Source organism: Magnolia sinica, chromosome 17 (assembly GCF_029962835.1).
Source record: "Magnolia sinica isolate HGM2019 chromosome 17, MsV1, whole genome shotgun sequence".
Lineage (NCBI taxonomy): Eukaryota > Viridiplantae > Streptophyta > Magnoliopsida > Magnoliales > Magnoliaceae > Magnolia > Magnolia sinica.
Genome location: NC_080589.1, coordinates 5,377,065 through 5,389,197, shown reverse-complemented (window position 1 = coordinate 5,389,197; position 12,133 = coordinate 5,377,065). Strand labels below are relative to the sequence as shown.

General features: G+C 41.9%; 1 protein-coding gene and 1 pseudogene across 1 annotated transcript; one reads left to right on the top strand and one right to left on the bottom strand.

Annotated features, from left to right (window-relative positions):
- Positions 1 to 598: 598 nt before the first annotated feature.
- LOC131231817 (uncharacterized) lies at positions 599 to 5,849 on the top strand (annotated as a pseudogene).
- Positions 5,850 to 9,518: 3,669 nt separating this feature from the next.
- On the bottom strand, positions 9,519 to 11,270 carry LOC131231785 (UPF0481 protein At3g47200-like). The gene is made up of 2 exons (XM_058228089.1): positions 10,687 to 11,270; positions 9,519 to 10,580 (listed from the first exon to the last, which is right to left on the bottom strand). The coding sequence occupies exons 1-2, from the start codon at positions 11,203 to 11,205 to the stop codon at positions 9,579 to 9,581; spliced, it is 1,521 nt and encodes a 506-aa protein (XP_058084072.1). The 5' UTR covers positions 11,206 to 11,270; the 3' UTR covers positions 9,519 to 9,578.
- Positions 11,271 to 12,133: the final 863 nt, after the last annotated feature.

Sequence of the window (12,133 nt, the reverse complement as noted above, 5' to 3'; positions counted from 1 at the left end):
TTTTGATACAATGGTTGTGATAAGCCCACCCAAATATATGTTTTGCCTGAAAATGATGAAATTTTAAGTCCCGGATGGACTGCAAGCACAAGATTACCTTTGAGTGACTAGCCAACGTTTTTTAATAGTTGATTAAGATAGACAATGTTTGGACAATACTAATTTACATGGACAATGTTTGAAAGGTGCTGATCATCATTAATGGGCCATGTGCCCAATAGAATAATAGTATATTGACTCACATGTGACACATGCAACAATTGAAATGATTTTAAGCATAATCCAAGATCTCACCGTGGATTGCAAACCCTCTCAAAGGGGGGATTTGAAACCCCCGTCACTTTATGCTGCCAAACAACCATCAGATTTGAAACTCCCTCAAATCCCCTCTAATCCACGGTGCCAAACGACCCCTAATTTCAAAGCATAATTCCTAAAATGAAGTAGATTCAAATCTCATATGGACCACACCACAGGAAACAAAACGGTGATATCATTAGAAACTTTGCATGAGTTACTAAAAATGGTGATTGACCTTAAAAACTTTTCGTGAGTTACTAAAATTTTGTATCAAGCTGATGTTTGTGTTGTCCCTTCACTCAGGTGTCCTTGGCCTTATCCAGAGGTGGAATGGCAAACAAACATTCGGGTGGGGTATTCAATCACCACTGGTCCTGTAGCATGGTTCACCTAAGATCTGGATCTTGCTTCATTTTCGGATCATGTCCTAAATTGATCTGTCAAAACAGATGGACGGCGTAGATTTAAGGCACATATGACGGTGGGCCCACAGTCAGGGATCCATCAACCTCGGCGGATCTCCTGATGCATCTACCTCTATGGAGTCCTCCGCCCTGGTTCGCCCAACCTCGTCTGCTTGCCTAGACTCTGTAAAAAAAAAAAAAAACCCTCTTCAAAAATCTGAAAAAGAAGATGAAGCTGCAGCAGCAATGGAAGAAGCGCATGAAATCCTCTTAAATTCTCAAGAAGGTTCTGGAATCTCTGTCCCCACAGGCGTTTCTTCCATCCAAGACCTCACCCCTGGGGCCCTCGTCTCCATCTGCGCCCAGTCCCTCCGCCTGATCGACGGTTCATCTTCCTACCCCACCTCCTTGCCCATCTCCATGGCCGAGAGATTCAAGATCTGTACGGACATCGCCTCCGCCGTCAAAGGCCTCGGCTACAGAGGCGATCTCAGCTTCCACAAGGTCCATACATTTTCCATTTCTCTCTCTTTTTCTCAGGAAGTTGTTTTATGATGCTCCGCCGGAGTATGGCATATCGTACTCACCACACGTTGATGCATACATATGTCGGTTACACTCTCGATCCAGACCGTCCAATTTTCCGGTCTCAATGTCAATGCCACTTAACCTCGAAGGTTCCTTTAGTCAGACACTGATAGTAGTTGTGGTTCTCAAATGAACGGTTATAATGCATTCGAATTTGATTGGATTGTCTCATCATTTCGTATTTATAGAATTAGATCTGCAGCATCCATCTACTCAATTCCTGATCGGAACCGTCCAAGTTGCCAGCCCCACTGTGATCTGGCCTTGGCTTCAAAAATCACGTCAACCAGAAACCCATAATGGTTCTTGATTTGGTGACCGTCAAATAAACAGCTTGCAAGCATTTGAATTCTACGGGGGATATGTTGATTTGTTTGGCAGTTAGAATTGTTCGATCACTTCATAATTCGGTTCATTAAATTTATAGTATCTGTACGCTCAAAAATTGGAGAGAGAGGAATTCTCCTATCTGAAGGGGAATTACGTGCAGAGTTCTTCTTCATCAAGAGCTGGAAAGGATTTTAAGAGGAAGAAATTGAATGGATGTAACAGTCAAGGGCGGTTTGGCTAAAGGAAGGTGATAAAAATACAAGTTATTTTCACGGCATAGAAAATGGGAGGAGAAGCAATCCTATTCACAATCTAGTGTCAACAATAGGATCCTACTCTGGCAAGTGTCCTTCCCATTTCTCTTGCTCAATTCCAGTGAATCTAACTACGCTGCCGCAAGTCCTTAGAATCCTAGGAAATCAGGGATCATCTCACGCACACGTCTCTTGCTGTTTTCTTCACATGCACAGTACCTTTTTGTGCTTCCATGTCCCGTCTCATGGAGAGTATGCTGGTAGAGGTGTGGTCTCTTACCTTAAGCCAGTGAATTTAATATGTCCATTTGCAAGCACAACTTGCTGGCAATGTGAAGCCCATTTGCTCTCTCTCTCTCTCTCTCTCTCTCTCTCTCTCTCTCTCAATGGATTTCAGCATTTTCTGTCAATAGGTTTTCTAATCCACATGCATGTGTAAGTTAGCCAATCTACACAGCAGCACATGTGCCAAATCCAATTGGTGGGAGCTCCCAGCCATCCAACAGGTGGCAGCCACCATGCAGATGTCCTGTCCCAAAAATCAATCTGGTCAACTAATGAGGTGTGCACCGTTAGAAATGCATGGACAGAGCAGAAAAACTTAGTCATATTCTTGCAGCAATCCATTTGTTTCATAACCCGGGCCAGCCTGACTAATTGACAGGGCTGATTTTCCGGTTAGGGCATCTAAACGGTGGGACGCACCTGATTGGCAAATTGTTTCTTGTACCCATACGCCATGTTGGATATTGGCACATGTTATGGCGTGTTGATCTGTGCCTTGTGCACGATTTTTTTTTTTTTTTTTTTTTGAGAAATAACTGAATTTTTATTAAAGAGAAAAAAACAAAACAGCAAACTGGATGAGAGAGATCAGGGCGCTGAGATAGCGGGGAGATCACCCTCCTAACGAAAGAAAATTACAACCATCCAGGTTAACACAGGAAGAGGCCTACTCTACTATAAAGTGTAGAAGTCTACTCCGAATAGAATCTGACAGGTTTGAAATATCATTGAAGCACCTTCCGTTTCTTTCTCCCCATATTGCCCACCAAATGGCTAGGAGGGCCATTCTCCAGACAATGGACTTCTCCTTACCTAGGGAAGGACCATGTCATGCTTCAAGAAGCCGGGTCATCGAGTCCGGGAAGACCCACGAAAGACCAAAATACTGAAATATTGCTGACCAAATCCGCTCGAAGAATGGACAGAAAATGAAGAGATGATCAACTGATTCTTCACTAACCAAGCAGCACAGACACACGTTTGTAATAATCATTCCCCTCTTTCTCAGATTGTCTACTGTCAGAACCTTCTTCTTACCTACCAGCCACCCAAACACTGATATCTTTGGGGGGACTTTGTACTTCTACACGTGGTGAGTCGATGAAACAACCGAGGATGAGGGGACACTAGTAAGGGAGTCATATAAGGATGAGATGGAGAACTTTCCCTGTTTGTCAAATCTCCAAACTAACCTATCTTTTCTAGATAGAAGAGGCTTGTAACTGCTGATGCACCCAAGAAGGGCCACATATTCTTCAATCTCCGAATCTAGAAGATTTCTACGGCATGAGGGATTCCATATAGATTCATCTCCTCTACAGGAAAGAAATCGGCTACCGAAATGAAGCGCCTTAGGGCAAGGCGATATATGTTAGGGAAACCTTCTTTTAGGGCCACATCTCTCACCCATATGTCTTTCCAGAAGCGAGTATTGTCTCCCTTCCTTATAGCAAATCTGATTCCATTTAGGACCTCTTTTTTTATGGATAAGACATCTTTCCAAAGTGGAGGCACGGTATGCTGATGAGTCTTTGGTCCACCATCATCCCACTGAGCTACCATATTTACACTTGATTAACGTATTCCATAAAGTCCTGTTTTCTGTCCCTAATCTCCATATCCATTTACCCAGAAGGACCCAATTCATCTGTTTTAGATCTCTGATACCCGCTCCTCCTAATTTCACATGGTTGCACACCTCCTTCCATTGGACGAGATGAAATTTCTTATTCTCTGCTTTCCCATGCCACAGAAAATCTCTTCTCGATCTCTCAAGCGTTGTCAGGATCGGGGCCGGACATTTGAAGAGAGATATGAAGTACAAAGGAAGATTCGGAAGTGCTGATTTTATCAACGTAAGCCAACCACCAAGCGACAAGTATCTACATTTCCACCTAGCTAAGTACCTTTTGAACCCTTCAATGACTTTATCCCATAAGAGCTTAGGGGGCTTGCTAATACAAAGAGGGAGGCCAACAAAGATGGTCGGAAAGGTACCCGTAGAACATTGAAAGAAATCTGCAAATTGCTGAAGCTCCTCCTCCTTCATGTTCACCCCAAGCATCATAGATTTTTTCCAGATTGACTTTAAGACCTGAGGTAGCCTCAAAACATCTGATGATGGTTCGCATGTTGCTGATTTTATCAATATCTGCCTCACAGAAAAGGAGAGTATCGTTTGCAAACTGAATGTGAGAAATGGGGTTGACCATACCTTTAACCCTGAAACCACTAAAGATGTCTTCTTCTTGACCTTTAGTCAGCATTCTGGATAGAGCCTCGATTAACAAACTTGTATCAAAAGTCCATCTTTTAAACTTTGAGAGCCCCTTACAACTAGGGTTGCAACTTGGGTTTGGGTCAACCCAAACCCAATTGACCCAACCTGAGTTCAGGTCGGGTTGTCAAGGTTCGAACTTGGGTTTGGGTCGGAAAATGCCAACATGATTGGAATTCGGTTTGGGTTTGGATTTGAGCAAATTCAGGTCAGGTTGGGAATAATCACATGCATTTGGGTTGGGTCAAGTATAGAGGACTTCGGTTTGGGCACCTTGGGTTGGCATTTGGGTCAGGCCAGGTTGTGGGTTGGGTCCTCATGGGGTCGGGTTGGGTGTGCTTGACCCTCAACCCGACCCAACCTGCCCAAGTTGCACCCCTTCTTGCAACAATCATACAAATCTTGAATCATCAATCTGCCCCATCTGGCTTTTGCCTCATCATGTACATTGTACACAGTCATTCATTTATTTCATTTGCACTGTCTAGTAACAACATGCTAACAGCACATGGAGTAAACTTGCTTTCAGAAACATGGGCTTGCTTCTTTTTTCCAAGAGAATGTTCGAGTTGTGCGAGAAAAAAAGGATGTAAATATATTGCTAATTGTAGATCTGTTTCCTTCCAATGACTGGATGTCTCTGGCTAATGATTTTATTGTTGTTTATCTGTTATTGCGTATTTGGTTTCCTTTTCTTCTGATTTCAATCGCCACTCTTCTTATTGCTCCAAAATTACTCTTAGAAGCAGAAATGTGTTGATTCCGGCAGTTCCTGTATCCTTCTGATGAGGACTCATATAAGTTGGTGAGATCTTGGTGGAGAGGCTGTCCCAGTCATCAGAAGGAAGAAAAGTTTCTGGCAAAATTGAGATCAATGCTAGATTCCGTGGAAACAAAGTGCTTTTTGATAAAGTTGTTGGTGCATTAAAGGACTGGATTGAAGGCGGTGATCCCCCAAGTGCATATCAGAGTAATCAGACTGTTCCATCGAGGACAAGATCTTTGAGGATAGTGAATCAGGAAACTCAGTCTGGCAAGAAGGATGGACCGGTCATAACCCGCCAAGGAAAACCAGAGGCTTCAAATGCTGTGGCCGAGGACGTTTTTAAACATGGGTTGCTTGAAGCTGACATTATGCCAGGGCAGATGGATGAATCAGCAATTGCTGAGAAAGAGGGACAGAGGGCTGAGGTGGATGTTAGAGAGCGGTTCAGAGAACTTGGGACATTGACGAGTGACACATCTGTAGATGGAGAAAGCATGGAACAGAGAAATGATAGATCTGTTAGAGAGCTTGAACAGAAAGTGGCTTCTCTCCTAGAACAATCATCCAAGGTGAATTTATGTGAAAGAGGCTATTGTTTGTTATGTTTTGTCCTGTTAAATTCTTGTTGAAACAGAGGAATGTTCACACACAACATTGTACGAGAACTTTTGTATACACCGCTTTTTAGCACAAAAAATGTCACTTGTGCACGTCATAGCTGTTCAAAATGTGGGATTCTGACTCTTGCTTGGGTGGTAAACTCCAGGGAGTTTCAACACCCGGTTTAGGGTTCGAGTAACCATCGGTGGTGACAATCCACTAGGCTTGAGTGTGTGTGCGTGGGTTTAAAATTTTCAAAAAAAATAAAAAAATGTGGGATGCATCCAGTGTTGTCAAAATCGTTTTCATATTGTAAATCGTAACAGGGGTTGAATCATATCGAATCACAAATCGTATCATAAATCGGAAGATTTTTCTGATTTACAAAAAAAATAAAATATAAAAAACACATGAAGAGATATAAGTAAATCGGAAAAGATTAAAAACTCACCAATCATCCATTTACCATCATCATGTAACAAAAAAGTAATACATATCATGATATTATCAATTGAGAAAATGTATATGGTATATATATCATGATAGTTAAGGATTATTATCCTTTTCCTTCGTTTCCTTTTGTTGTCTTTTGAAAAATTTGCCTTAAAAGACATAGAAGAGTCTTTTAAAATTTTTATTCTTTTGTACCTTTCTTGTGTAAAATCATGTTAGAAAAAATGGCATTTGATTCCATTGTGAATAAAAAGATATCTTAATTTCTTTGTTTTGGGTTTTTGAATAACAAAATTCCCAAATCTTCTCTCTCTCTCAAATGAAAAAGAGAGGATATTTTTAATAGGGGATAGCCTTTTTCATATTTTACAAGCAAAATGGTACAAATAAAAAGAAAAATTGAATAAAAAATAATAATAATTGATTTTTAAAGTTTTTTTTTTTGGGCCCATTTATGCAATCCATGATTATCTTACGATTCGTATGATAATCGTCCGATTATTTAGGATTTACAATTTGGGTGTATGATTTGAATCGGACACCCATATGATACAATATGAATCGTACGATTCATATCGTGAATCATACGATTTTGATAACATTGGATGCATCATAAAGATCACTTGTGGTGAAAACCAGGATGGTTCTTTTGTCAGGCAGGCTACACAATCAAAATCAATGGAGAGCTGTTGTTCGACTTGATGAGTGGATTGTTCCAATTTTCACTCCAGGCAATCTTCATTGTTTGGCCAATCCTTTTCACAGGATAGATGTTCCACCAAAGTGACACATTACGGGGGAAAAAAACCTTTGTATGTGAACGTTAACATACAATGTTGCACGCGAACAATTCTTGTTGAAAATACCAGTGAATTATTGTTATGTTTTGGTCTTAAGTGGTTTTCTCCATTGTGAAAATGATTTTCCAGTAAGTCAAATATTACATAATACTGACTTTATTAGAATCTGTGAAAATATGATTCAACATGGCCAACTTATTTCGCAATATAAAAATCTGGAAAACTTGTATTTACAGCAACATGTGATTCTGTTTGTATGACTTATTTCTTTCATAGTATGGTTTCATGATGTAACATTCGAAACAGATTTTCTGTGTATGGCAGCTTTGCGAATTCTCTAAATAACTCCAATACTTATTTGTGTCTTTTCATTTACATCTTTATATTGACCTTTTTTTATCACGATGCTAAATATTTAGAGGTAGAGGCTATATTTTTTTCTTTGGGTCGATGCATATCATTGTGATTGATACATGCTAGTGCTCATGTATCTGCACTTCAATGTGTATCAAAGGCTTTTTCAGGTACTTATGTTGTCTAGACACTTCAAATGGGTGAGATTTGTCACTATGGAACTAAGGGTTCTTGCATTGAAACCTCTAAATCAAGTCCTAAAACAAAATATTGAAAACTGATTGGACTAAAAACTTGATGTAGCGAACGGAAGAAAATCGGCAACCACACACAATTATATCAAACCCTGGAACCAAATCACGCCCCAAACACACCAATCCAAGATAGAGATTCTTCTACTACCAACAAAAGGGAAAAATATGCAAAACCAGCGAATAATCAAGCTTTCACCAATTTTTATGGTTTAGATCATAGGCCCCACTTGTGCAAATATGCAATTGCACAAAGCCTAGCCAAAGGCTTGTAGAAAAGATGAGAAAATGTCCCAAAAGCTACTAGGCAATTTTTGTTATTGGGTTTTATTTGTGAGGGAACCAAAGAAAAGCCTTAGAACTAATATGGGCCTTACTTTAAAGCATAACTATGGGTTGGATGTTATAATCTCAACCGTATAATTTTATTTTAAAGGAAAAAGACTAAATTACCTCTATTTACTTTAGTGACACACAAGCAGTCAAAAAATAAAGAAAAAATCATAACTTTGAGATAAATGCCACCAGAAGACACTTTTGTGGACTCGAAAGTGTACCATGGGCAGTGTTCGTGTTGTCGATATTATCGCCGATAATATCGGTGTCGCTGCACTAGTGACACCGAAACCCCAAGTTCTTGTCTCTCTACAGAATATCGGTGAAATTTTCGGCGAGAACCCATTTTTCGGCGATATCATTGATAAAAATGGGCCATTGTCACGTGTGTGGTGGAGATGCAGTAACTACTGTACTATGGCTACGCAGGGGAATGTGGTGCCCCGAAGAGAGAGGGGACCTATATGATGACAGGACTGTCCATGGGTCAGGCCTTTGCGCAAGACCTAATTTTAAACGGGTTAGGCCGGGCCACCAATTGATGTCCAAGCCCGGCCCACTTACATCCCTGCTGGAGCCAGCAATATGATGGAGCTAACTTGGGACACATGGTGTTGCGGTATGCATAGATAAAGTAGCAATGCTTGGTTATTTATCACCTGCGCATCTGGTGGGCCACCAGATCAACGGCTTTATCACCCAAAGGCCATTCCAATTTATTCCTAAGCTCCAGACACATGCCCAATCCATCCTAAAGCAGGCTAATCAGAAGTGACGTCCAGCCATCTGGCTCACTTCCAACCCTCACCAAAACAACACCTACCAATCATAGTGCATGCGCTCCAGTGGTACTCTATAGTGGCCCCAGGTGGCGTGTGGACAACATCCAACCTACCCAAAAGGTGCGTCCCACCATGATGTACACGAACGTCAAAACTCATGCAATCCAAGAGTTGTACCCCACCATCAAAGTGTGGGGCCCAAAAATCTTTCTAGTCCAATAATTAGGTGGGCCCCTACATGTGGTTTTTGGTCTGTTTTATTTTGGGTTCGGGTGGGATGGGGTGTCACCATGGCAGATTGGATATCATCCAAACATCACGCGGCGTCCAAAATAGATTGGTACCACCGTTGCTTATGGTGCTATACCACCAGAGTGTGATCTAATAATTAGGGCTATCAACGGGCCGGGCCTGAGTAGCTCCGGCCCGGGTTTTCAACTGTTTCGTGGCATTTTAAAAATTCCGATATCAGGCCCAAGCCCGGCCCATTGATACCACTACTGATAATCAACCATATATATCCATATGGGTCGATGGGGTACACGGAGCATGACTAAGCCCGATTTTTAACTAGGCCTAAAAGGTAATACCCATGCCAACTGATTTTTGAGTGGATCTAATGAATAGTTGGAAACTGGAATCAATACAGTTGACTGAACCTGAATTAGTGATGAGTTACCAAATTGAAAATAAAACCAGGATTTATATTCTACAGTAATGTTTTTCACACACCAGTAGCAAAACACAAATGAGAAAAATCAAAATAATCTACACCATTAAAACATGATGATCAAGAACTAGGACCGCGGTCGGTAATAAGGAAAGATGGTGAAGAACGTTTGTGTGATGGTGAGCAGGAGGAGGATCGAAGCCGCGATTAAAGAAATTAAAGACCATGGATTGATGAAATAATCACGCTTCAAGATCGCCCGCCACTTGTTCCTTTTGTTCTTGCAATGTTTTTGGACTTTCTGTTGTAGATCCGAAAGGTAGCTTTCCTCACAATTAAGGAATATCCCAGTGCAGAGACGGTTGAATAGTTGGGCCACATCCTCATCACTTCCCAACCCATGATCGATGATCTCATTGCGATGGATCAGCGCCACATCATTGGACGTGTTGACAAGGCAATCCATGAACCAGAAGTAAGTCGTGAAATGGCTTTTTGCTTTCCCGTAGCATTGTTCGAACGCTACTAGATTCCGAAAGAGAACATTGCTGTAGTCATATATCGACAAGGGAGGGATTTCCAATACCCCATTGCTAAATTCCACGTCCAAGATGCTACTGTACTTCTCTTTCTTCTTGAACTTGACCCCCGCAAGTTGGAGCTCAGCCGCGCAAGGGATTATCATTATCCTTACTGGAGATGGATTGTTGCTAATGGCCAACTGGGGCTTATTCGAAGATGGGAAGAACCTGCGTATATTCTTGAACTTGTTGAGGACGGATTCGACGGTATGATTGCACGAAAGGTTGGGCATCTTGTTGGGGATGGATTCGATGGTAGAATTGCTCTCCTTGCTATGAGTCCCGGTCGGTATCAAATGCGAGTGGAACAAATGGAGCAGATGACAGTAGGAATCCTTGATCAGAATTTCCTTATTCCTATGCATGAACTGATCCAAGAAATCAAGGGCCATCTCGGCAAGTTTATGCGGTAAGTTCACTGGACAAGCCATCATGAAAATACACTGCAGAACGATGAAAGGAATTTGATTTTCGACGAGGAACATATCATACCCTACAAGGAACATCATTCCAGTCGTATTAAGTATCGGGTCTTTGAAGTCTTCTAACTGAAAAAAAAAACTTCTTTATTTTTTTCCTGAGCAACTCTTCTGGCTTGAGCTCCTCCTCTTGCTCGAGCTCCTCTTTTGGCCTGAGCTCCTTCTCTTTTTGCGCCAACTGTTCTTTTTCCTTGAGCCAATCCGCCATTTGGTTGAGATGATTGAACTTGAGAAAGAACTCGACAATGAAGCAAGCATCAAGCACCATCATTTTCACAAACTCGTCACCCATCTGTGGGCCCACTTTCTCGGAGTAGCAACTTCGTGCTTCATCCTCCAATTTCTCAATCGCCTCGAGGTAGTCCTCCAACCGATGGTCGGGATTGGGGGAGAGGAACGAATGTAGATATATCCATTTATGCTCTTCCATGCCTTGTAGCCTCTCCTTGCCGTTATGGTATGGGCCGATCGACACGATCTGGGGCTCATACGCAACCTCGTTGACTTGCCGGATTCTTTGTTGGACTTTGTAGATGGTGGGCGGATCTCCAATTCTGAGCTTGGAAACGGATGCGGTGACTGATTTCATCATGGAATCGGCTAGTGCTTGCCTACCTGGGGTTAGGCATCTCCCTATCGGGGGGGCGTTGCTCGATGTGTTCGCCTCCTCTTCTATTTCAAGCGTACCATCCATGAACGATGCCGCTACAGCACCTCGTATCGGTAGTGAATGATACGATTGCCGATACACTGGTTTTAGTGCTTACTGCCACTGCACATCTCTCACAACCTCACATCTGATTTTAAGGCGTTTGGATTTCCTTGGACGTGGTTTGCCTACTGCACCTGCCCGTAGCAGGGGCTCTGTGGAGCCCACCGGGATGTATGTGTTTTATCCATGCCGTCCGTCCATTTTCCATATCATTTAAATTCATTAGTCCAAAAACAAGTAAGATCCTAGGCTCAAGTGGACCACACAGTGGGGATTGAACGCACACCGTTAAAAGCTTCTTGAGAGCCGTAGTAGTTAGCTTATATTTGTTTTTTTCCCTTCGCGACATGATCTTATCAACAGGTCATATGGGAAATGAACATCACGGTGGGTCCCAAGAACGTTTAAACGGTGAAATTAGAGAAAATTACCACTGTAAATCCCACCTTTTATCCAGCTTATTTTTTTTTACGAAGGATCCAAAACTTACCTTCCTAACTTAGACTTTGCACGCACGGACAAAGCTTTCGAGGATGTAAATACCTCTGCTTACGATACCTATAGCTACGGTTATAATTCGTAGTCATAGGCCTACAGAAACGAAAAATTACTTTATCAAGCAGGCGTGTTTTCGTCCTCGAATGCTCTGTCCGTACGTACAAGGCCTAGGTTGGAAAGATAAGCTTTAGATCCTTCATAAAAGACGCTGGATAAAAGGTGGGGTTTACACTGATAATTTTCTCGTGAAATTATTACCGCCTCTGCTTCTTGTGGTGTGTACCACTTGAGCCTTGGATCTACCTACTTTCTGGGCTCACGGTATAAAATGATCTCTCACATTATAATTAAGGATGGCACGAATAAAATACATACATCACGTGAACCGCATGGAGCGCCTGCCAAGACCATG